The 26,508-nt window shown below is 41.4% G+C and overlaps 1 protein-coding gene across 10 annotated transcripts in view; it reads right to left on the bottom strand.

Annotated features, from left to right (window-relative positions):
* The window catches only part of CACNB2 (calcium voltage-gated channel auxiliary subunit beta 2), a 402,144-nt gene that overhangs the window by 29,554 nt on the left and 346,082 nt on the right, over positions 1-26,508 (bottom strand). For all 10 annotated transcript variants that reach the window (XM_054503028.2, XM_054503021.2, XM_054503024.2 and 7 more), the window contains 3 exons: positions 13,237-13,359; positions 10,800-10,936; positions 5,197-5,273 (listed from right to left, as the gene is read on the bottom strand). In XM_054503028.2, the coding sequence (XP_054359003.1) occupies positions 5,197-5,273; positions 10,800-10,936; positions 13,237-13,359 (337 nt within the window). The remainder of the gene's footprint in view (positions 1-5,196; positions 5,274-10,799; positions 10,937-13,236; positions 13,360-26,508) is intronic.

Genomic DNA, 26,508 nt, shown 5'->3' with positions numbered 1-26,508 from the left:
ACCGCAGGAAAGCATCATATTATACATGTTAGCTCTCTAACAAAAACCACAGTACATTTAGATTGAAGGAAGGAACAAATTACCAGTTTGAAATAACAGCTTGGTGTTACAATACAGCTACCATTCCCTGTGATACACAAGCTGAACTGCTCACAGCAGCTTCTTCTAACCTTTTCAAAGGATGGAAGATCATGTGACAGGCATTACATTATTTTTCAGTTTTGAAATTGTTATGAATGTTAAATGAACCAGCCTTTTGAAAACTAGGATCTCTTATTTAATTATTCCTTTTCATTTGATGAGGTAGGAAACCTGTGATGGAGTGAATACCTGCCACTGTTTGTACACTATTACAAATAATCAGCTATTGCTTGCATAATGCAGGAGGTATGATTTTCTATCAAAAAAATGTAATGATGGACTGACTGAATTCCAAATAGGTAGGCTTAACATAGTAACTATGTCTTCCTCTTTGCCCCCATCTATGCATACTGATGTGCTAAAAGGTTTAACATGTGGTATGTAGAGAAAACATAAAATGTGCCTAGGGCTTTATCCAATGCTGACTTTTATACCATCCTATAGCTAATCCTTTTCTCATATAGGAAAGTTTCCGTATGGGGCTTATTGAATGGCATAAACCAGGAAAGAGTCTCAGAAAACTCTTCAGAAATGGTTTTCCTTGAATCTCAACTCAAGCGGCATGTTGTTAGCACTTTCCTGGATATGAAGGACAAGATCTGGGTAAGAATTTCATTATTCCTACAATACACGTTAACCAAAATCAAGAGTTTCCTTGCTGGTGGTAAATTCCCACATGTTGTATCTTTCTCATCTTTCATTGGGCTTATGAAGACCACATTCAAGGGACAGTACCCTTTGAGGGCTTTTCTAAAATGAAGATAACCAGTTGGATGTCAGAATTTACAGGACCCTTGGTTGGTCAAGTTCATGAGTTGAATTTTGTGATTTGCCCATTGAATCTAGCCTGCTGTGATCATCAGGTGTATTTTTGTTTTTTAAAGTAAGAGTGAGGCTGGGCATGGTGGCTCATGCCTGTAATCCATCCCAGCAGTTTGGGAAGCCATGGTGGGTGCATCACCTGAGGTCAGGAATTCGAGACCAGCCTGGCCAACCTGGGAGAGCCCTGTCTCTACTAACAATACAAAAATTAGCCAGGTGTGGTGGCCGGTGCCTGTAATCCCAGCTACTTGGGACGCTGAGGTGGGAGAATCACTTGAACCTGGGAGGTGGAGGTTTCAGTGAGCTGAGATTGTGCCAGTGCACTCCAGCCTGGGTGACAGTGAGACTCCATCTCAAAAAAAAAAAGAAAGAAAGAGTGGAAACGTATACATCTTTGGCTGCAACGTTGCCCAGGTGTTTGGCTTTCCACACACATAGCCTGAGTCAGGTTTGAAATTTACCTGTATCTGGACATGAGGCATGGAAATCCCAAATTGAGAACTTTCTATAATGTACTAGTTCTGACATTTGGTTAACTCAGGTCTAAAAACATCTGAGTTCATTTTGAAATACGTAGAATTCTGAAACGTGGTCACTTTCAAAACATATTAAAGAAACTTACCAACGCAGTTAAGAAGCATTTTCAAATCTGTTCAGCTACATGTATTTTATTAGACTCAGATGGTTCTTCTTTTAATGAGAGATGTTACTCTTTTTAAATTTCATACTTGTATTTCCATGCTTTCGCAAACATTAGTATTTACTTGGAAAGAACTGCTTTCATATATTTGAAAAGTCTCATTCTTCCTCACTAGCATGCATATATTATTATTAGTGATAGAGAGCCTTGGGAACATTTTTTCTATCTGTCTGTCTGTCTGTCTGTCTATCTATCTATCTATCTTATCTATCTATCTATCTATCTATCTATCTATCTATCTATCTAATCTATCTATCTATGACAGGGTCTCCCTCTGTGGCCCAGGCTGGAGTGCAGTGACATAATCATGGCTCACTGCAGCCTCAACCTCCTGGACTCAAGTGAACCTCCTACCTCAGCCTCCCAAGTAGCTGGGACTACAGGTGCACACCACCATACCCAGCTAATTTTTTTGTTTGTTTAGAAACGGGGTCTCACTTACGTTGTCCAGGCTGGTCTTGAACTCCTGGGCTCAAGTGATCCTCCTGCCTCAGCCTCCCAAAGTGCTGGGATTACAGGCGTGAGCCACGGCACCCAGGACAATTTTTTGAAATTTAAGTTTTGGCGTTAAAGGTTTGGGTCAAGTTAAGCAGAGCTTGGGGTTGAGACATATGTACACACATGTGTGTGTGGGTGCGATGTATGTGTTCTGCAACTGGCTATGACACCAATGCCCAGATGTCAAGTGGGAAATTTTCCAAGTTCTTGACAGCATCCAAGCATATATACCTTAGGCAGATACTTAGATTCTTTGGTCTGGCAATGAGTGAGGAGAATAGTAGATGAGACCTCTGGAAACAAGATGAAAATGATCATTCCAGGCCCATCCACACTTGATAGTTGGATCAGTTGTGCCTGCAGGTGGATTGGGAGAACTTCTCTTTAGAGCTTTCTGAAGTTTTCCTTTAAATCAGTTGAGCTATTGATATAAAAATTATCTCAGAGTCCTGATATGCTTATTATACATTTTGTAGTTGGTTATAGCTCCAAGTGACTCAATCACCAGAAAAGTCACTTGAAAGTTGGTGTATCTCTACAAAACCTTGGTGAACATTTAAATCACCTTTTTAAATATTACACTCTTCATGGAATTTTACTTTTAGTAATGGCAAACATCTGCCTACAAAACGGAATGTTATTTTACATGTATACTAACTTATTCTTCAAAATGCATGTGCCTCCTTTCATTATACAGACAGTCCTGGACATACAAGTTGAACCATACAATGGTTCAACTTAAGATTGTGCAAGTTTATTACGAATTTTTCAGGACATAACCTCATCAGAAGTCAAGGAACGTCTGAACTTTACGATGGTTCAACTTAGGACTTTTTACTGGGTCTGTCTACATGTTAAGTGCGTTTTGAGTTACGATATTTTCCATTTATGATGGGTTTAGTGAAGTGTAACTCTATCATAAGTGGAGAAGCATCTGTGTTGCCAAAACCACTGGAGGGCTACAATATGGCTGGAGGGAATGGAAGAATTTTTCTGGTATACAGAAAGAAGTGAGGCTGACATGTGCAGGCAGAACTGTTGCTTTATCGCAAGGTGACATAGTCTTTTTCCACTTTAAGAGCCTAGTAGCAGTCCCTAGAAATCACCGAAATCATCTTTGAGATATGTAAGAAGAGTGTAAGGTTTATATAGGAATCCCTGCAACTTCACACATTTGAGAAGGAGCAGGATAGGCCTCCCTTCCTCTGTGGATTCAGGGGCTCTGTAATTATCAAGGAAAGGTATAAGCTTCACATAGTACCTACGGGGGCTTTCATTTTCATTTCATGCATACTACTTTACTTAATTTTGAGCATCTTAGAATTGCTTGCTTCAAGTTATAAGTAGAGAGTTTTTGAAATTAATTTGCTTCCTAAAGCAATTCATTTATTGTGCTCAGATTTTGCTCACTTAAAAAGTCCTATATTCTGTGTAGAACTTGGAATTCTATATAAACAGGAGAACAATGGTTTGAATTGCAAAAAAAGCCCATGATCAGTATCTTAGTTTGCCAATGGCTGGGCATGGTGGCTCATGCCTGTCATCCCAGCAGCTTGGGAGGCTGAGGAGGAGGATCCCTTGAACCCAGGAGTTTCAAGACCAGCCTGGGCAACATAGTGAGACCCCTTCTCTTAAAAAAAAAAATCCTATAGTTTTTGCTAAGAAGTCCTTGATTGGTCTCTAGAGGCCACCACCATTCAGGAATGAAGCTGATTATTAGTAATAGAGAAATCTTGTCCATAAAGCACATCAGTCACTGTGTGACTAGTTCCTTGATTTCCGCATAGTTGTGCAACTCTCTGTTTTTTATCTCTTCCCATTTCCAGCTTTCTAGAAATCACACACAGTATCATTTTGCTGAAACACCCTGGAAGTCAACCTTTACAATCTTACTCTGATTCCCAGTTACAATTCTCTTAGCAAACTAAGATACTGATCATGTGCTTTTTTTGCAATTCAAATCATTAGTCTCCTGTCTATATAGAATTCCATGTTCTACACAGAATAGGAGAGTTCCCAGATTTAGCAAATATAAATACAGTTAAATTTGAATTTAAAACAATGTTTTAGTATAAGTATGTTCCATACATTTTTAGTGTAAGTATGCCCCATGCAATATGTACTTAAACCAGTAAATTATTGTTTATCTGAAATTCAAACGTAAGTAGGTGTGCTTTATTTTATCCAGCAACCATTAGGATGAACCCACTGCTTTGGAAAGAAAACAGTAGTTACTCTTCCCACACACATTTTCATCTTTTTTCTATACTTCTTGTCTGTGTCTTCCACAGAACTTTTCTGGTAGAGCCCATGACAGGCCAGTCCTCTATCTTCACTTTACTCTCTGTTCCTTACCTTTCTAGAGTTTTTATCCTTCTATTTAATGTTAAGGTTATATCTCACATTGTGCTATGGTTGCTGGCAAGTGTTTACCCATTTACTGCCCATGACAAGCACCATCACAGGAACTAGGGATTAAAGGTTAAATATGGCTGCGTGTGGTGGCTCACACCTGTAAACCCAGCACTTTGGGAGGCTGAGGCAGGTGGATCGCTTGAACTCAGGAGTTCGAGACCAGCCTGGGTAACATGGTGAAACTCCATCTCTACAAAAAATACAAAAATTAGCCTGGCATGGTGGTGTGCACCTGTAGTCCCAGCTACTTGGGAAGCGGAGGTGGGAGGATCGCTTGAGCCCTGGAGGCAGAGGTGCAGTGAGCCAAGATCATGCCACTACACTCCAGCCTGGGCAACAGAATGAGACTCTGTCTCAAAAGAAAAAAAAAAGTTAAATACATTAATCACTTTGATCATCTACAGCAATGTAAACACTTTGACATACTTTTTTTTCCAGCCAGAAAAAAACATTTCCCCATATTGTTTGTAACTCCAAAAGGGCATGCTCACTTCTGATTCCTTTTAACATCTGTAGGGTTAACATAGTGATTCAGTGTATATGTAAATTCACAAAACTGGATAGGGCTGGGGAAAGCATGAAATGTGGTATGTATTATTCAGCATTTATCACCTACTTACCAGACGATGGAGGTGTTGATTTTCTGGAACTAGGTACTATGTCACCCAAACTGGATGATGAATTTCCTCCTGATTTACTGGAGTAAAGCAAAAATTTCTGTTAAATCTGACACTTATTTCACATCCTCAAACATTTATATTATTCAGTAAACATAATTCGTTATGTTTTTATTCAACTTTAAATTTATCTTTCATTTAAGGAGGAAAACAATATTTCCCAGTGGAGATTGCTGGAGTACTTGAAAGAGCCACATGATGGTCTCTGATTTCAAATTCAAGGTTTAATTTTAAAAGGCCCTGAGAGAATGGAAGAGAACCAGTGTAATTTCTGCAGCCCTCAAGTCACTTGCCCAGATCACAGATAGCGAAACAGCACAGATTTATTTTGCTTTTTATTTTAGAGACCCTCAGAGGCAATGCACAGAACCTTAAGGCTAACACCCAAGATTAATATTTCCTTCTTGTTTTGTTGCAGCTCCTCTGTTTTAGGCTTATTTTATTAATAGTACACTAAGATTGAAAGCACTTATGCTTTTATGAGCAATCTATCAAAGAACAACAGAGCCATATGAAAACTTGCCAACCACTAAAAGACACACGAAGAAACACGACTAAACAGAATATGATATGATGTAGCCATCAGATAGCACCCAGAATACTTCTCAAGCATGACTCACATGGAGAATGAAACTTGGTTAATTTAGGAATGATTTGAAGATCATACATTTCAGAACTACCAAATTCAAAAGTCTGATATAAGATATACTTCAATGTCTCAGAAACATTGGAGTTAATATTAGAAAAACAGCATTTGTGTTTTTCACCAGCCTATCGGCATGCTAAATAACATATTACTGAATGACCCCTCTCTCAGATGAAGATGAGAAGAACATTTTAAATTTGGGCAAAATGATCTCACTGCCTAATGTTTATTATTATGGCCGAGCCAGGGTCTAGTTGAAAGAATTTGCTGCAGTGTTTATGCATTGAAGGGCAATATTTGCTTATGTAAATATTAATATGGAAATAAAAGTTTTACTAAATATCAGTAACAGGCTGAATGTTATTGCTACAGTTCTAGCATTTTAATGTATAAGCATCAAAAACTTTATTAGGCAATTAGCAGGAAGGCTCTATATCTTTTTAAGGTTCTTAAGAGATACTCAAATACATTTAATAAAGGCATCAGACAGTATGTGAAATTAATGACAAGTGATATTTATAGAAGCAGTTTCTGGCAGTTATACAAGGACCTGTTACCAAGACCCAAACATTTTTTTTCCCCAGAAGTTTTTTTTTTTCTAAATTATTAAGTCTAATTTCAGTTCAAGTTCATGGGTTTTATATTCCCTTTGAATTTTACTAACAGCCAAAATATTATTTCAGTTATATAAAATTGTGACAAATACTGCAAATGGTGACAATGACCAGGATGTAGATTTGTCCCTGACTTTTAATTCTATTAAAATGCCAAGTTCTTGAACTGTACCCCAATTCCATTTCCATTGAGTTCTGTCAATTTTTATAATTTCTGTATCAAAGTTTTTAAAGACTGCCAGATTCTGGTGATGTCCTCAAAACAAAACTACATTTAAAATGTTAGGAGAGGCTGGGCACAGTGGCTCACGCCTGTAATCCTAACACTCTGGGAGGCCAAGGTGGGCGGATCACCTGAGGTTGGGAGTTTGAGACCAGCCTGGCCAACACGGTGAAACCCTGTCTCCACTAAAAATACAAAAATTAGCTGGGTGTGGTGGCGCATGCCTGTAGCCCCAGCTACTTGGGAGGCCGAGGCAGGAGAATCACTTGAACCTGGGAGGCAGAGGTTGCAGTGAGCCGAGATTGCACCACTGCACTCCAGCCTGGGTGACAGAGCAAGGCTCTGTCTCAGAAAAAAAAAAAAAAAAAAAAAGAGAGAAATGTAAAAACCTGTGAAAGCAAGTAGAAGTATTTTTCACATACTTAGGCAAAATCTCGGGCCAAAATAAAATGAAGAAAATCAAAGGAAAAGATATACGGCTGTAAGAAAAGGTAATCCAGTTCTCTGGAGTAAGTTCTGAGTTGTTACATTCCCTCAAATATGGATAACTCAGAGTCCTAAGGAAAAAAATGCAAGAGCAAAACAACATATCTAATCAAGTAAATAATAACAGATGGCAATAACCATTTGTCCTGGGCTTGCTGTGCCAGGCAAGACCTGGCTCCTTAATCTGCAGTACAGCATGGAAGTCTGTACAGCATGGAGGTCAGGCTGCCATCTTGGTTCTGACACTCACTAGCTCTGCGACCTCGGTCAAGTTCCCTAACTTCTCTTAACCTGTTTTCTCATCTGTGACCTGTAAGATCTAATACCCACTGCTCCCACAGGTCCTTATAAAGATGAGTGGAGCACTAACATTAGCCTAGGCAAGCCCATTTGGGAGACACAGGAGACTACATTTCTCAAACAATTTTGGGAAAAATTTCTACACCCTTTGAAGTTGTTCTCATTTCTCAGTTTCTATATGAAGAGGCAAAGAAAGACACACAAGCCTGCCTCTGCAAAAATCCATCCCAAACTTTCCAAAATGCATTCTACAAAGCACTATTCCTATGACATGAACCAGAGTTTTTATGAGAAAGCAATTTTAGTAAATACTATACTTAAAAAAATTCCCATTCCACCAGAGATTCACAGTGTACATGATGACATTAAAAGGCTATAAAAAATCCTAAAGTAACTTTCTATTACCTAGAACTATTCTCAATTTATTTCATCTTGGAACCCCTTTCTCAAGTCATTTGACAAGAAAATTCTGAAAAAAGCTGAATTGTCCTAACTAAAAACAAAATGCCCCCCAGCTGGGATAACTTCAAACCTCAACAAACGATATACTACCTAGTTGATAGGAGCAATGTCTACACCTTATTAAAACAAAATTTTTCCATATAAGGTGGTTCTTTTTCTGTTTGTTTTTTCGGACAGAGTTTCACTGACGCCCAGGTTGGAACATGATCTCGGCTCACTGCAACCTCCGCCTTCCAAGTTGAAGTGATTCTGATACCTCAGGCTCCCGAGTAGCTGGGGTTACAGGTGTGCACCACCACACCCAGCTAGTTTCATATTTTTAGTAGAGACGGGGTTTCACCATATTGGCCAGGCTGGTCTTGAACTCCTGGCCTCAAGCGATCCACCTGCTTTGGCCTCCCAAAGTGCTGGGATTACAAGCATGAGCCACTATGCTTGTCCATAAGGTTTTATTAGCTAGTATTATGATACCATTTTCAATACAGAGGGTAGGAGAACACAAAATAAGGCCAATGGAACATCAAGGATTAAAAGAATACTATCGGGTCTTCAAACACCCTGCAGGCAAAATGCACATGCGCTGTTCATCTACATGTCTCTACTTTTTTTTCTAATTAAGAAATGCATTTTCAACAAAAGTTTAATATTTAATACTGCATATCAAAATATGCATTATATGTATGTTGGTCTAATGAATAATTTACTGGTGCTAATGACAATGATAACAATTCAGAGTAAAGTATTTTAATCCTAAGAGGGTTATCTTTACAGGCAACTTTTTTTTCTTTTTTTACTTTTAGTTTCGGGGTACATGTCCAGGTTTGTTACACAGGTAAACTGCATGTCACAGGGGTTTGGTGTACAGATTATTTTGTCACCCAGATAATGAACATAATATGCCCCAGGAGGTGGTTTTTGTGATCCTCACCCTCCTCCCATCCTCCGCCCTCAAGTAGTCCCCAATATCTTATGTTCCCTTCCTGGTGTCTGTATGTTCTCAATGTTTAGCTCTCAGTTATAAGTAAAAACATGCGGTTTTTTTTTTTTTTTTTTTTTTTTTTTTTTTTTGAGATGGAGTCTCGCTCTGTTGCCTGACTGGAGTGCAATGGCGCGATCTTGGCTCACTTCAACCTCTGCCTCCCGGGTTCAAGCGATTCTCCTGCCTCAGCTTCTCGAGTAGCTGGGACTACAGGCACGCACCACCACACCCAGCTAATTTTTGTATTTTTTTTTTTTTTTCAGTAAAGATGGGGTTCCACCATGTTGCTCAGGATGGTCTCAATCTCTTAACCTTGTGATTTGCCCACCTCAGCCTCCCAAAGTGCTGGGATTACAGGTGTGAGCCACCGTGCCCAGCCCCCGTATTTGGTTTTCTATTCCTCTGTTAGTTTGCTTGGGATAATGGCCTCCAGCTCCATCCATGTTGCTGCAAAAGACATGATCTTGTTCTTTCTTTTTGAGATAGAGTCTCACTCTGTCGCCCAGGCTGGAATGCAGTGGCACGAATCTGGGCTCACTGCAACCTCCACCTCCTGGATTCAAGTAATTCTCCTGCCTCAGCCTCCCGAGTAGCTAGGATTACAGGTGCCTGCCACCATGCCCAGCTAATATTTGTATTTTTAGTAGAGATGGGGTTTCACCATGTTGGCCAGGCTCGTCTTGAACTCCTGACCTCAGGTGATCCGTCTGCCTCGGCCTCCCAGTGCTGGGATTGCAGGCGTGAGCCACCGTGCCCAGCCAGTCTTGTTCTTTTTTATGCATGCCTCTGCTTTTATATGACTGAACGCATCTCACCATCTGAGCGCTCTCAATAACCCAGGAATTAATGAAGGTCAGTTCTGGGGTGGAGGTCTCAAAACACAGAGGAATCCGTCTGAACTAAATGAACTTGACAATTATAAAAAGCCAGTTAATGAGGATGGGTGTTCCAAACCACAAAGCGTATTCTGTTTCACTCATCTGCTGACGCTTGAAAAAGATACTTGCTCACAGTAAAGTATTATGACTGACAAAGGGATTTGCATCTTAGATAAACAAATAAGATGTAAGATGGAGAAAAGAGAAATCCAGCGATTCATATTTAAGAAAGGCCTTGCCCATGTCCCATCCTTTCACATCGGGAGAGGCATGCTGCATCCTTAGACCCGTCTGCATAGGATTCCATGGAAAATTCAGTACATGTATGAGAAGCCTTTCTAGTGATTCTTTTAGAGAGGGACAGACAACCTCACGAATCCTAGGAGGGATTATTCAGCCCAGCTTCTTACATAACTCATCTAATTGCCATCTGCACAGGCAGTTTTAACTTGTTTCATACTTCGCTTCTCTTTAAGTGCTTAACAGTGGGTAGAACTGAAAATTCAGTTTCTCAGGTGAAAATGAAACTAACGGATGACAAGAGCTGCCATTTCCTGACGATGTCTGAGACTGTCATCTCTCAAACATCTCCCAGCCATACCAGGCAGCTACAGACAGTGGGATTAGTCACCAGGGCTATGATGTGCCAGACTATTTTTCAGTAAATGATTAAGGTTTCAGATTTTCCTCTGCACTGGAGCCTGAATTTAATACTCTATGACCTTAGCTCTTTTCATTAATGATAATAATTTGATACTTTCACAAATAGGATGAAAATCAGGTGCTGGATTGAAGTTTTTTAAATGCAGGAAAATGCAAGATTTGTGATGCTATCAATAAACCATATCACCAGCCTCCTTGTTAATACATAATAAAGGATATAGAATACAGCAGACAACAGTACACAGATAGTGGTATAATCTAAGTTTTATGCAAACACTTGACATCTGTCTCATACCTGGAGTAGAATTTCCCTTGCTTGGCTCTCTGTTCATGCTGCAGCCTCATGTTTTCTAGTTTGACTGGGCTTGGAATGAATCCGATTTCACAGCCTTCTTTTACCAGTCGCCCTATCCACCAGTCATTGTTAAATTTCTAAACACAAAATCAAAAGCATTAAAAATCAGTGCACAGAAGGTCAAATCCTTGTTCTTCCACACTATTTTCAGTCGAGAGAAATATGGCAATGACAATTAACTATGCCTTAAATATTATCATTCAAGAAACCCTTCGGCTCATGGGTTTCGCATGTAAGAAATGCTTTTAGTGTCCTCAGCAATCTGTCAAAGGCTCTGCGTTCCTTGTCTGTTCTGGTGCTGCCGTAGGACCAGGCTGAATTCCGTTGCAGCAGCTGCTGTCACCATGAGTAGGGATAAGCTCTCTGGGTTCAAAGAATAACAGCCCATCCTACCAAGATATCTTTAGGAAGTACTGTTACAGAAATCTTCCCCTTATATAATCAGACCAATTGGAAGTATTGAAAGAGATAAATATTGAAGTGTACCTTAAATATTTCATGTCACAGGACAATTTACCTTTGTGCAAACAGTTTTATAATTACACAATGCGATGTTCACAGATGATTTCTCTACTTGTGTGATGTTGACAATTTATCTCTTGCAGGTGGAATATGTATCTTAAATCTTTGTGATTTGCCTTCATTTTCCTCAATTGAATAAATCTGTCCTTGAACACTTCGAAGAAGAATACACATTCTGTTTTTCTTTTCCCTTCATGGTGGAAAGATCCCCCTTTCAGCATCAATCATCAAGAAGAAACCCCGTAATAATCTAACTTCCTGGTGTAAAGTGAGATTCCAGGCACAGCATCACTTCTGATAACTTTTTCTATTGTTCCCACCTAGCCAGTATTTGACATCTCTTTTCAGAGGTTACCAAAATGGCAGGCTCTAAATTCCCTAGGCGATTTTATTTTTAATCGAGATAGGGTCTCGCTCTGTTGCCCAGGCTGGAGTGCAGTGACATGATCCCAGCTCACTCCTGTCTTGAATTCGCAGGCTCAATCAATCCACTGGCTCCTGAGTAGCTAGGACTACCAGTGTGTGCCACCACATCTGGCTAATTTTTTTTTTTTTTTTTTTTTTTTTTTTTTTTGTAGAGATGGGGTTTTACCCTGTTGCCCAGGCTGGTCTCAAACTCCTGGGCTCAAGAGATATGCCTTCCCCGGCCTTCCAAAGTGCTTGGATTACAAGCATGAGCCATAGTACCCAGGCTTCTAGGTTCTTTTTTTTTTTTTTTGAGACAGAATCTCACTCTGTCACCAGGCTCGGGTTCAGTGGCGCAATCTCGGCTCACTGCAACCTCCGACTTCCTGGTTCAACCTATTCTCCTGCCTCAGCCTCTCGAGTAGCTGAGATTAAAGGCATGTGCCACTACACCCAGATAATTTTTGTATTTTTAGTGGAGACGGGGTTCACCATGTTGGCCAGGATGGTCTTGATCTCCTGACCTTGTGATCTGCCCACCTTGGCCTCCCAAAGTGTTGGGATTATAGGCATGAACCACTGGGCCCAGCCCTAGGTTCTTTTAATTGACAGTTATCAACTCCTTTGCTGACAGCCTTTAGTGCAGTGAAGAGTTTCAATTTACACATGCTTCCTATGACATATTATACCCTAGATGGAAGAGCTCCAAGTATAAATTCCTTCAGGTCCAAGAAAAACCTCAGGATCACACACTGAGAATATTCTACAGGGGAAATTTCTGGTCAGTTTACACAGTGCTCCACAAGGCAGGCATCTGATAAATGTTGACTCCAAACAAACCTTAATTAAGGATGAAAGTTTCCAATTTGCAGGTTGAGTCATTGCTCACTAGAAGGTGGAGACATTTAGCATGTAGGAAAAGGACTTTTCCTGATACCTCTTTGTTGCCTTATTGGTGTCAATTCTTACCATTCTCTCATCCACTGCAGAAATTTAGCATTTAAGGAGGAAAAAGGGCATCAGTAGTTTGAATTTAGACACTGTCAGCAGAGAGAAGAGTCATGAATTCTAGATATTATTATTAAACCCTCCCCAGATGGCTAGACTTCAGGCATCAGGAAAAACTACACCTAGTCAAGGTGAAACATTAAAAAAAAAAAGAAGTACAGGTTAAGCATAAAAAAGGATCATCTACTCTAGCAGTTCCCAATTTCTGGGCCACAAAGCCCCAGGGAGCGCTGAAGTTATTGCAAGAGGCCTGTGACTTCTTTCCACTTTAAAAGGTTTATTTATATTAGCAGAGGTTGAGAGCCATGGATTTAGTATGTATGTTACACAACTGCAGCGATGTGCAATGCTACTTCACAGAAACGGCATATGAATAGGAAATAAGAAATGGTATGTCAAGGTAAAACATCATGCTGTTAGAAAATGACATTATTCTCCTTACTTCCTTAACATGCAGAAAATCTTTTGCTTCAAATGAGATGGCCATGCCAGGCACTGGAACATCATCTTCATGGGCCGCACTGTAGCTGACATTTGTGCGAACCGCAAATGCAACGGGCTTTGTCTAAAGTAGGAAAAGGAAGAGGGAAGAAAATAAGAGCAAAACAACAGTGTCCCTCCTTTTTCCCCGAATAACTACTGTAATCATTGTTGGTTTCCCCTCTGCATTGGTTCTTTATCACAAAACAGCTTGTTCGTATTCAAAACACTTGAAATCTCCCAGCTCTGAGCTACATAACATCCATTTCTGAGCTAGAAAAAGGCCATTGTTCTCTTTGAAAGCACTACAAGTAATGAAGGTGAAGAAGACCCACGGAAATATGTGTTTTCAACATTGGTGCTTGTAGCAACTGTAAATCAGGAAACACAAACACATGAATAAAATGCCCAGTTCTTCGGTTTCAGTGGAAAGGACTTAGTCACTGCCTCACTACCCCAAACATCTATTTTAATTAATTAATCATTAATGACATAATTCTGAAAGGTACAATCATTGAATGAAAAAAGAGCCGGGGAAAATATGCTACAACTATAGCAACTCTTATTCATGGCTGCAACGAATTATGAAAGCAATGACTTTTTCTTCTATTATTTCTCCTCCTTGAGTTTGTTCAACTACTAAAGATATTAATTAAGCTGTCTTTCCTTATTTGATGCTTTGAAATTTTACAGATAAAGGGCCAGGAGTGGTGGCTCATGCCTGTAATCCCAGCATTTTGTGAGGCCAAGGCAAGAGGATTGCTTGACCCTAGGAGTTCAGGATCAGCCTAGGCAACATAGGAAGACCTCTTCTCACTAAAAATCAAAAACAAAAATTATCTAGGTGTGGTGGCAGGCACCTATACTCTCAACAACTTGGGAGTCTAAGGCAAGAGGATCACTTAAGCCCAGGGGGTCTAGGCTGCAGTGAGCCGTGATCACGCGACTGCACTCCAGCCTGGGGAACAAAGTTAGTCCCTGTCTCAAAAAAAAGAAAAAAACAAATCAAACCAAAAGAGTTTACAGATAAGCATTTATTCTCTCTTTAGCTAATACCTATTTATCCACAAGATGAAAGAAACAGGTAAGCTCAGAAATGGTGAAAATGGTATTGTTCTAAGTGGTATTGTATTTCTTTCCCATTATGGGCAAGTGGATTGCTTCTATATTTCTTTTTTTTCTTTTTTTTGACAGAGTCTCACTTTGTAGCCCAGGCTGGAGTGCAGTGGTGCAATTTCAGCTCACTGCAACCTCCTCCTCTGGAGTTCAACTGATTCTCCTGCTTCAGCCTCCCGAGTAGCTGGGATTATAGGCGTGAGCCACCATGCCCAGCTAATTTTTTGTATTTTTAGTAGAGACAGGGTTTCTCTGTGTTGGCCAGGCTGGTCTCGAACTCCTGACCTTGGGTGATCTGCCTGCCTCAGCCTCCCAAAGTGCTGGGATTACAGGCACGAGCCACTGTGCCTGGCCTCTTTTATATGTTTCTTATATACACGATATATACGAAGTAACATAGTTTTTCATGTGATATTCCTTTTAACCTACTTTTTTTTTTTTTTTTTGAGGCGGAGTTTCGCTCTTCTTGCCCTGGCTGGAGAGCGATGGCATGATCTCGGTTCATTGCAACCTCCACCTCCTGCGTTCAAGCGGTTCTCCTGCCTCAGCCTCCTGAGTTGCTGGGATTACAGGCGTCCGCCACCACGCCCAGCTAATTTTTTGTATTTTTAGTAGAGATGGGGTTTCACCATATTGGTCAGGCTGGTCTTGAACTCCCGACCTCAGGTGATCTGCCTGCCTCGGCCTCCCAAAGTGCTGGGATTATAGGCATTAGCCACCGCGTCCGGCTTAACCTATTCTTCAAAAAAATTATTTCGACCTCTCAGGAGGAGGGAGCAGTTTCTCCCTACTCAATAAACTCTCTACCTGGACTTGCCAGAGAAGACACGGGGGAGTTGGAGTAGAGAGAACCCATTTTCATTTCCAAATTTTCCAAAGTTAATTTGTTCTACCTGACTCTTGTCTGGGTTAAGACTGAGTTAAGAGCCCTGATGTTACTATGGTCTAGTCACAATTTGCAGATTGGGCAAGGAGAACCAAATTCTGGATGTAGGCACAATAGACATGAAATGGACTTAAATATTTGGAAGCCAGTTATTGACATCCACTGTAATTTTTTTTTTTTTCTTTTTGAGACTGAGTCTCACTGTGACGCCCAGGCTGGAGTGCAGTGGCACGATCCCAGCTCACTGCAACCTCTGCCTTCCAGGTTCAAGCGATTCTTCTACCCTAGCCTCCTGAGTAGCTGGGACTACAGGCACCCTCCATCATGCCTGGCTAATTTTTGTATTTTTAGTAGAGATGGGGTTTCATCATATTGTCCAGGCTGGTCTTGAATGACATCCACTATAATTTTTAATGATACCAGGGATCCTGCTTCTTGTGTGTAATTATGGGAATTAAAAATATGCATAAATGGTGCCTATACCTGTACCAGTGAAACACAATCCTTGATATTATGATGTTTCTATTTTTTCTAGAAATTTTCTTAAGTATATAAAGTTTACTTCCAGAGCTACAATCATAATATATTGCATTTCATCCAATATTAAACATAAAAAAATGAAAAAACAAAAAATATATATTTTTAAAAAAGGCCAGGTGCCGCGGCTCATGCCTGTAAATCCCAACACTTTGGTAGGGCATGGTGGGAGCGTCACTTGAGCCCAGGAGTTTGAGACCAGCCTGGGCAACAAAGTGAGACCTCATCTCTTACACACACACACACACACACACACACAGTTTTTATACTTTTAAAAATATATTTTGGCCGGGCACGATGGCTCATGCCGGTAATCCCAGCACTTTGGGAGGCCGAGGCGGGAGGATCACCTGAGATCGGGAGTTCTAGACCAGCCTGACCAACATGGAGAAACCCCATCTCTACTAAAAACACAAAATTAGCCAGGCATGGTGGTGCATGACTGTAATCCCAGCTACTCGGGAGGCTGAGGCAGGAGAATCACTTGAACCCGGGAGGCAGAGGCTGCAGTGAGCAAAGATCATTGCGCCATTGCACTCCAGCCTGGGTGACAGAGTAAGACTCCATCTAAAACAAAACAAAAAAAAGACTACCTCAACCATTCATCATTCACCCTTCTTTGATACTTAGGTTCGCAACAGTATTCAATATGAAAAATATTCTGCTTTGAAAAATCTTTGTACAAAAGCCTCTTTCTACTTAGAATTCTTTTCTTAGGATGGAGTCCCAGAGGTAGCATGTGTCAGACATGAGTTATTAAGACTTAAATTTTTATTCTAAACTACTGTCCAAATGGGCCACACTGTTTTATACTGTACCCAGCACTAAAGCAAGGTACACTTTTTAGTGAGATGTAATCTTAAAAATATTTTAAAGTTTTTACATTTTATTTTTAAAAAAAAAACTTTGTAGAGACAGGGTATCGCTGTGTTGCCCAGGCTGGTCTCAAACTCCTGGCCTCAAGTAATCCTCCCCACCTCAGCCTCCCAAGGATGTAGTCTTCATCAGACTCAGTTTTACCAGTAGAAATACAATTTCCATGAGTAGATCCATCCATTATTCATAAAAGTTTCTGTTCACAAAAGTATAGATCCAAGATTTAAAAAAAAAAAATCCTAGCATGGTCTTTCACGTCTTTCAGATGTTTTTTTTTTTTTTTGAGACGGAAGTCTCGCTCTGTTGCCCAGACTGGAGTGCAGTGGCGCGATCTCGGCTCACTGCAAGCTCCGCCTCCCGGGTTCATGTCATTCTCCCGCTTCAGCCACCCGAGTAGCTGGGACTACAGGCGCCCGCCACCACGCCCGGCTAATTTTTTTTGTATTTTTAGTAGAGATAGGGTTTCACCGTGTCAGCCAGGATGGTCTCGATCTCCTGACATCGTGATCCGCCCACCTTGGCCTCCCAAAGTGCTGGGATTACAGGCGTGAGCCACCGCCCCGGCCCAGATGTTTCTTTTATTCTTTGGAAGATACGGAGTTTAACCATCGCATATAGTTTTTCATCAATGTAAGACACATTTTTAATGCCTGACTGGACAGAAGACCCCATAGAAAATCTTATGACTTCTACTAACTTTTTATCACTTTTCGATCATCTGAGTAGCAGAAACAGGGGACTGAAAAAGGAAAAAGAAATTAAAGTGGTGGTGGAAATTGGTGTATAATTCCATAGACCATAGGTAATAATTTTATGCTCTTAGATTAAGATGTTAAGTTGGAACGTGCCTTCTTTCTTTCCTCACCTCCTGTAACCAACGATGCTACCATTAGATGTGGTTTATATGGGAATTAGCTTTATAGAACTAGGAAAGAAGAGCAGCGGATACCTATTCCTCAATATCTTTACTTCAGGAACTATATTTCTAGAATTAGACTAGAGTACAGTCAAGGGATGTGGGGGACAGATGTAGCCAAGATAAAAGACCCCAGGATGCTAAACCGAAGAGGCCAGTGACAATGTCACTTCTGATTCCCTGGTCTCACTTCAGCTTGCAGTGTGTCTACAACGTGGAAGATATTCTCCATATTAATTTCATTCGTATGGGTTCAAGAACAAGGGATTTTAAGTGGACTTGGATTTGGATGTTGATTCTGCCATTTATTAGGTGAGTGGCCTGGGCAAATTCTTAGCCTCATTAAGCATATTTTCACATGGCTAAAACAAGGGTAAGAGTACCCTTGGGTACTTGGGTACTCAAACAAGGGTACCATTCTTTAAGGTAACGACATTACAGAAAATGGATTGCACCAGGCTAGGCTAGTATTGGGTATATAGTCATCCCTTGATATCTGCCATGATATTGTTTCCAGGACCCTCAAAATCTATAGATGTTCAAGTCCTTGATATAAAACAATGTACTTGGCCGGGTGCAGTGTCTCACGCCTATAATCCCAGCACTTTGGGAGGCAGAGGTGGGCGGATCACGAGATCCGGAGTTTGAGACCAGCCTGACCAACATGGAGAAACCCCGTCTGTACTAAAAATACAAAAACTAGCCAGGTGTAGTGGCACAGACCTGTAATCCCAGCTACTCAGGAGGCTAAGGCAGAATTGCTTGAACCTAGGAGGCGGAGGCTGCAGTGAGCCAAGATTGTGCCACTGCACTCTAACCTGGGCAACAGAGCGAGACTCCACCTCAAACAAACAAAAAACACCGTACTATTTACACATAAATGCATACATCCTCTGTATGCTTTATCGCTAGATGACTTATAATACCTAATACGAGGTAAATGCTATGCAAATATTCAATTGTATTGCTCTTTATGTCTATCATTGTTATTGTTGTAATTTTTTTTTTTAACATTTTCAATCCACGGTTGAATCTGTGAATGTGGGACCCATGGATAAAGATGGCTGACTATATATATTAAGTGCTTATTAATACGCATTTGCTATATACCAAAGTAAATGCTACACATAAGTAAATATTTCTCTGTATTTACCCCCCATTAAGGCCCAATACAAGTCATCTCCTGTGTGGTCTTCCACTGTAAACATCCTCAAACTAAACTCATCAACACAGTTTAATATCTGCCACATGCACGACACAAACTAACTCACTATTAAAGTCAAGATGCTTTTCTGTGATATAGATTCTTTCATAGTCTCTGGGACTTGAGCAAATGGTAAGGTTTTCCCATATTCATTTTCTTTTTTTTTTCTTTTTTGAGACGGAGTCTTGCTCTGTCACTCAGGCTGGAGTGAAGGGGTGTGATCTTGGCGCACTGCAATCTCTGCCTCCCGGGTTCAAGCAATTCTCTTGCCTCAGCCTCCCAAGTAGTTGGGACTACAGGTGCATGCCACCACACCCAGCTAATAATTTTTGTATTTTTAGTAGAGACAGGGTTTTGCCGTGTTGGCCATACTGGTCTTGAACTGTTGACCTCAGGTGATCCGCCTGCCTCGGTTTCCTGAAGTGCTGGGATTACAGGCGTGAGCCACCGCGCCCGGCCAGGTTTTCCCATATTCACTTTGTTTACAGTGTTCCATCTTGATATGGTTTGAATTTGTGTCCCTGGCCCGACTCATGTCGAATTGTAAGCTCCCGTGTGGGAGGTGGGGCCTGGTAGGAGGTGATTGGACCATAGGGGTAGATTTTTCCCTTTGGTGCTGTTCTCATGATAAGACTTCTCATAAGACCTGGTTTTCTAAACGTGTGTGGCACCTCCCGCCTCTTTCTCGCACCAGTGTCAGCCATGTATGATATGCCTGCTTTCCCTTCACCTTCCTAGATGAGTAAGTCTCCTGAGGCCTCCCCTAGAAGCCAGATGCCAATACCATGATTCCTATACAGCCTGCAGAACTGTGAGCCAAGTAAACCTCTTTTCTTGATAAATTACTCAGTCTCAGGTATTTCTTTATAACAGTGTAACAATGCAGGAACGTACTGATACATATCTCTTTAATTCCGATTTTCTTTGATAGTCCTCAAACACTGAGGCTTTTTTTTTTTTTTTTTAAAAAAAAAAAAACAACTTGAAGTTCCAGGGGAATATCCCTTAAGGAATCATTGAACTTTTATCCATGAAACCATTTGTTAATCAAATGTATCCTGTTTTAAGTTGACATCTTCATTTTTGGCTTAATCTCAGAATGATAAAGAGCCACATGGAACTCTTTCCTCTTACCATTCAGGGCTCTTGCCTTTGTTCAAACTCCAAAATTTACTTTTCGTCTGGAAGCCTACCAGATTGTTTTTCCCCCAGACAGGGTCTTTCTGTTGCCCAGGCTGGAATGAAGTGGTGCAATCATGGCTCACTGTAGCCTCAACCTCCTAGGCTCAAATAATCCTCCAGTCTCAGCCTCATGAGTAGCTGGGACTACAGGCTCATGCGACCATGCCCAGCTAATTGTTTTTTTTTTTTTTTTTTTACTTTTTGGAGAGATGAGGTCTTGCTTTGATGCCCAGGCTGGTCTTGAACTCCTGGCCTCAAGTGATCCTCCCACCTTGGCCTCCCAAAGGGCTGAGATTATAGGTGTGAGCCACCGCACCCAGCCCTACCAGATTTTTATGGTTTTCCAGCATCATGGCCCTGGGGCATGGTTCAGCTCATTCCTAGTTCACTCCTACATGGTCCATCATAAATACTGATGAATAGAACTGATTCTTGGATATGAATGTTTGAGGCCAGTGGGCCATTTACCCTTTCTTCTTATTTTGCTTCCTCCTTAAGGTAAAGAAGAGTCCCAAGAAGCAAGAACAAACAGAAGCCAAGTAATCTTGGTGTTCCAGAGGCTTCACGGGAACACCAGGAACAGTGGGGATTGTGACGAAAGAGTGACACAGTGCTCTGGGACATGCTGGGACACAAGAGGTGCTCTGGCTCTTGAGGAAAGCAAAGCTATTCCAGATCCCAAGGCCAAATGTAACTGCGGTCTGCTCTAGTTAATAGGTTGTCCTTCGAGCTGTCCTTTTCCTGCCACCCTCTAACTCTAGGCCCCCAACCCTCCCAGTTTATCTGAAAGGCTTGGTCATAGCTGTAGGGTAAGATGGGGAAGAAAAGCAGAAGGCACAGATATAGAAATAGCCCACAGCCCTAGGTAGGATCCTATAGAAGGAGTTTCAGGGATGGCTATTGCGGAATTGTATTGAAATCCACATTTAGATTTAGATTCATCCTGCTCTACAAAATCATTAGGACACTGCATTGGTTAGGAGACAATATGGTCTTTCATTTCACTTTCACTCAACCTCTATTAACATCCTAAGGACTTTATTGCCAGGCCAGTGTGAGAGCTGGAGTCTGCTTTTGCAGATTCTACCTGGATTCCTGGCCAACTTGTTTTGCGGCTATGGAGGGTCAGGCCCATGAGGTGATGTCAGACTTTTCTACCAGTTTCTGTTTCTCCCTGTTCCAAGCCAAGAAAAAAAGGAATTGATTCCTTTTCCAGTTTCTGGTACTTTCAACATGGCATATGAGCACATGCTACACAGCATGAGGGCGACTGGTAAATCACCTATGCATTGTAGCCCCGTTTTTGGGATAAAGAATTAAAAGTTTGCGACATATTGGTTTGTGGACTAAACCCGAACAGATCCTCAAAATAAATTCGTAAGTACCAATTTGTAGAAGAGTGGCATCTCTTTATCTAGACAATAATGTAAAAGTGCTTTAAAAAAAGGTTGGTCGGGTGCAGTGGCTCACAACTGTAATCAGAGGCAGGTGGATTGCTTGAGCTGAGGAGTCTGAGACCAGCCGGGGCAACATGGTGAAACTCTGTCTCTACCAAAAATACAAACATGAGCCAGTTGTGGTGGCGTGCATCTGTGGTCCCAGCTACTCAAGAGGCTGAGGTGGGAGGACTGCTTGAGCCCAGGAGGTCATGCCACTGCACTCCAGCCTGGGCAAGAGAGAGAGACCCTGTCTCACAAAACAGAAACTAAAACATCAAGGCCATGTCTTGTTCAACACTGTGTCTCCAGTATGTTTCTAATCAATATTTATTGAGAAGGGAATGTGTAAGTGATAAGAGATGTTAAGAAATTCATATTCTCTTCTTCTAGGTCCTTCTTTACCTTGTACATGACAGGACTTACTGTAAAATGATGAAAGCTACCACTTTCGGAATGTCGGCCAAGGGACAAACAATGTGCTGTATATTATACATAGATTGCTACATTTCATTTAAACCCAGCTACAATTGTTTTATTCCAAGGTGAATAAATCGAGGCTCAAAAATTCTCCATCCATTCAGTGTGGCACACGCTTGTAGTCTCAGCTACTCAGGAGGCTGAGGCAACAGGATGGCATGAGTTCAGGGGTTTGAATCTAGCCTGGGCAACACTGCAAGATCCTTTCTCTGAAGAAAAAAAAAATAAGTAAAATTTTGAGACAACATTTGTGAAAGATTTTTTTTTTTTTTTTTGAGATGGAGTTTCACTCTTGTTGCCCAGGCTGGAGTGCAATGGTTAGGTCCCGACTCACTGCAACCACCGCCTCCCAGGTTCAAGTGATTCTCCTGCCTCAGTCCACCGAGTAGCTGGGATTATAGGCGCCCACCACCATGTCTAGTTAATTTTTTGTATTTTTTGTTTCTTGAGACAGAGTCTCGCTCTGTCACTCAGGCTGGAGTGCAGTGGCGTGGCTCACTGCAAGCTGCGCCTCCTCGGTTCATGTCATTCTCCTGCCACAGCCTCCCAAGTAGCTGGGACTACAGGTGCCTGCCACCATTCCTGGCTAATTTTTTGTATTTTTAGTAGAGACGGGGTTTCACTGTGTTAGCCAGGATGGTCTTGATCTCCTGATATCGTGATCTGCCTGCCTTGGCCTCCCAAAGTGCTGGGATTACAGGCATGAGCCACCGTACCCGGCTGAAGATTTTTTTTTTTTTAAATGTTCTCCCAGGCCATAAGCGTTAGAGGTGGTGTTAAAATCTCTCTCTCTCCAAAGCCTGTGTTCCTCCTATAGTACTAGAGTGCTTTTCATTTAAAGGGGTGTGTAGACGGCAATTCGACAACATTTACATGTTTATGTGAAATTTTGAAGACTCGAAAGTTATGATTTACAAAATGCTAAAAATTGGTTGGTATAAAGAAAGGCAAAAAAAGATTGGGCCCAGGTCTGCCTTGCAGTGTGACACTAAATGAACACCTTCACATGTTAGAACGATGGGTGTTCCTCATAAAGGTAACCTATTCCTTTTAAGTGCAAAGATGCACTTAAAAAACTCGAGGTTCAGGAAATCAATAGTGATGTCAAATCATGATTTTTTTTTTTTTTTTTGAGACGGAGTCTCGCTGTTTGGCCCAGGTTGGAGTAAAGTGGCGTGATCTTGGCTCACTGCAAGCTCCACCTCCCAGGTTCACGTCATTCTCCTGCCTCAGCCTCCCGAGTAGCTGTGACTACAGGCGCCCGCCACCACACCCAGCTAATTTTCTGTATTTTTAGTAGAGATGGGGTTTCACCGTGTTCATCAGGATGGTCTCGATTTCCTGACCTCGTGATCCGCCCGCCTCGGCCTCCCAAAGTGCTGGGATTACAGGTGTGAGCCACCGTGCCCAACCCAAATCATGATTTTTATTTATTTAGATCTTCCGTTTCTCTCTTCACATCTCTTTTTCACCATCTGTAAAGCTGTATTTCATGAATGGCTGGGTGCGGTGGCTCACGCCTGTAATCCCAGTACTTTGGGAGGCCAAGGCAAGTGAATCACCTGAGGTCAAGAGTCCGAGACCAGCCAGTGCAACATGGTGAAACCCTGTCTCTACTAAAAGTACAATTTGCATGGCTTTTTAATCCCTCTGTAAAACCAAGGTTGCTATGGCCTTTCAGTGTTTCCTGTGCAGGGTCCTTGGTGTGGAATTTTATAAACTACGAAACCATGTATATCTTCCTATCTCATTTTTTTTTTTTCTTTTTGAGATGGAGTCTCGCTCTGTTGCCCAGGCTGGAGTGCAGTGTGGCAGGATCTTGGCTCACTGCAACCTCTGCCTCCTGGGATCAAGTGATTCCCCTGCCTCGGCCTCCCAAGTAGCTGGGACTATAGGCGCCCGCCAACACGCCCAGCAAATTTTTGTATTTTTAGCAGAGACAGGGTTTCACTATGTTGGCGAGGCTGGTCTCTAACTCCTGACCTCAGGTAATCCGCCCACCCCGGCCTCCCAAAGTGCTGGGATAACAGACGTGAGCCACCGCGCCCCTCCACAAGTCACTCATCTTGAGAAGGCTGCTGAAGAGACCAAACACCTGGTTTCACCACCTCCCTTCCCACTCTGACTCCAGCACTATTACTGATACATGAGCTAGAAATAAATTATTTCCGCAAACAGTGAGGGTAAGAGAGTCCTCGGTAAGGCTTCCTTCTAATAAAACACAGCCGCCAGATTGTTTCTTTTCTAACACAAAGCAGCCTGAAAAATCAAGCTGCAAGCATAGATAAACAAGCTAAAAGTTTGCATAGGTAAATGCCGCAGCTGTGCCAATAGATTAAGGCTACCTGGGGGCCAGGTATGTGCAACCTGGTGGCTCCATCTTCCCTTTTGCTTGTCAACCACAAGTACAGTGAGGAACAGACAACATGGTGCTGACCAGGTTGAGACCCCATCTGCATAAAAGATTAGGGTGGGCTGGCCAGCATCTTCGTGCACCATGCAAATGTCACACCTGGTCCGAACAATCTCTCCGGCCCTATGTAAAGCAGACATTGCCTCCTCAAGCTCAACCATGAAACCCTGTGCATTTCACCATGAAACCAGATGACGCACTCGGGAGCCCCTCTCTCTTTGCAAGAGAGAGAGCTATTCTCTCTTTCTTTCACCTATTAAACCTCTACTCTTAAACTCATTTTTTGTATGTCCACGTCCTCGATTTCCTTGCTGTGAGACAACGCACCTCGGATATTTACCCCAGACAACAACGCCTCATTACTGTCTGGCCTACAGACCCAAAAGGATGGCCCAGAAACATCTGTTCAAGCTCCCCAAACTTCCCACCTTCTAGATGCTTCTGCCCTGACTCATGCCCTCTATCACCTGGCCTTGATCTCACTGCCATACGCTCTATTGTGCCTAGAGACAGATGCCTGGACCCCATCATTAACATATGGGTATACGCAAGAACCAGTCTGGCAGGGCTGGAAGGATATTAGTGGACAGCTTTTTGGCCGCAAGACTTGCTTTTTCTCACATCCAAAGGAAACTCTATTTGCTCCACAGAGGCCTGGTGTGTGGAGGCCCACAGGCTCCTGTCCGAGATGTGGTTAATGTTTAGAGCAGGAACAACTTTTATTTTCTTATAGCCTTCTGGAATCACTAGGCCTAAGGCTGCTAAGCACCAATTATTATAAGAGGAGATAATTAACTTAAAAATATCTTTGGTTATGAAATAGAATAAACACATTATAATTTCACAGCACCATAGTTCTAGCTTTCTTCTTAAACAATGACTAATGAGTTAATAGTGAAGCTAATAATCTGAATGCTATAACACAATGCATACCTTAAGTTTAATAAAAATGTGCCAGTGGTAGAATGAATACCTACTATTAAAAAGTGAAATGAAATTCACTCAAGGATAGAAATAAACTTCTGATCATGATTGATATAGTTACTTAGATTTTTATGCATTGATTTCTTCATTTCCTAATACAAAGGTGAATTTTACTATGCTAAATAGCAAAGTATGGTTTTCAATTTTCATACTGAAACTGTCAATCACTAATAACATAAAAGGAAAATTCATAGTTTGTTTTAATGTCTATAATGGATTTGTCTTAAATATTAACTACTCTCAATTTGCTCTTTTTAGAGAAATGAAAAAAAAAATGACCCAGATCCCTATTGTAAGAGACTACGGAGGCTGGGCACAGTGGCTCACATCTGTAATCCCAGCACTTTGGGAGGCTGAGACGGGCAGATCACTTGAGGTCAGGAGTTCAAGACCAGCCTGGCCAACATGGTGAAGAAAAGACAGGTCAAGAAGATCTAATCCGTTTTTTTATCCACTTACTTGTTGTGTACAATAACTTCTTATAAAACTTGTTCTACTCTTTTATTATATTAAATGCCTCAGGTGGAAGTATAGCTATCCAGTCTTATATAGGAAGCACCCAGGAACTGAAGAGGTACTGACTATACTTATAAGAACCAGGTCACAGCCATCTGCTTTATTTAGCACTTACTGATATCTTACTTTCCAGTTACCCTTGTCTGATTATAACTTCTCGGTATCATCTTGCTAACTTTCAATGATATAAAAAATCCTTCCATTATAGAAGGAAACTTTTCAACTTTATTCTTTATATGTGGGCAAAAATTCATACAATATATTTTGAAACAAATATATATATATAAACAGCATCTCACTCTGTCACCCAGGCTGGAGTGCAATTGTGTGATCTTGCCTCACTGCAACCTCTGCATTCCATGCTCCAATGATCCTCCCAAGTAGCTGGGATTACAGGTATGCGCTACGATATCTGGCTACTTTTTGTATTTTTTGTAGAGACAGGGTTTCACTATGCTGTCCAGGCTGGTCTCCAACTCCTGGACTCAAGCAATCTTTCCGCCTCAGCCTCCCAAAGTGCTCAGATTACAGGTGTGAGACATCACGCCCAGCCAGGATTTTGTTTTATATGATCAACATGTATATATGTAAGTGCAAGTGTATATACATATCTATTAAATTTAAAATGATTAAGAATTAAGCAAAGGGGTAAATACAACAAACATTTTACTTTGCACCTGTTTAAAAT

Source organism: Pongo pygmaeus, chromosome 8 (assembly GCF_028885625.2).
Source record: "Pongo pygmaeus isolate AG05252 chromosome 8, NHGRI_mPonPyg2-v2.0_pri, whole genome shotgun sequence".
NCBI lineage: Eukaryota > Metazoa > Chordata > Mammalia > Primates > Hominidae > Pongo > Pongo pygmaeus.
The sequence above is the reverse complement of the archived record's forward strand: the minus strand, read 5'-3'. Positions and strand labels throughout refer to the sequence as shown.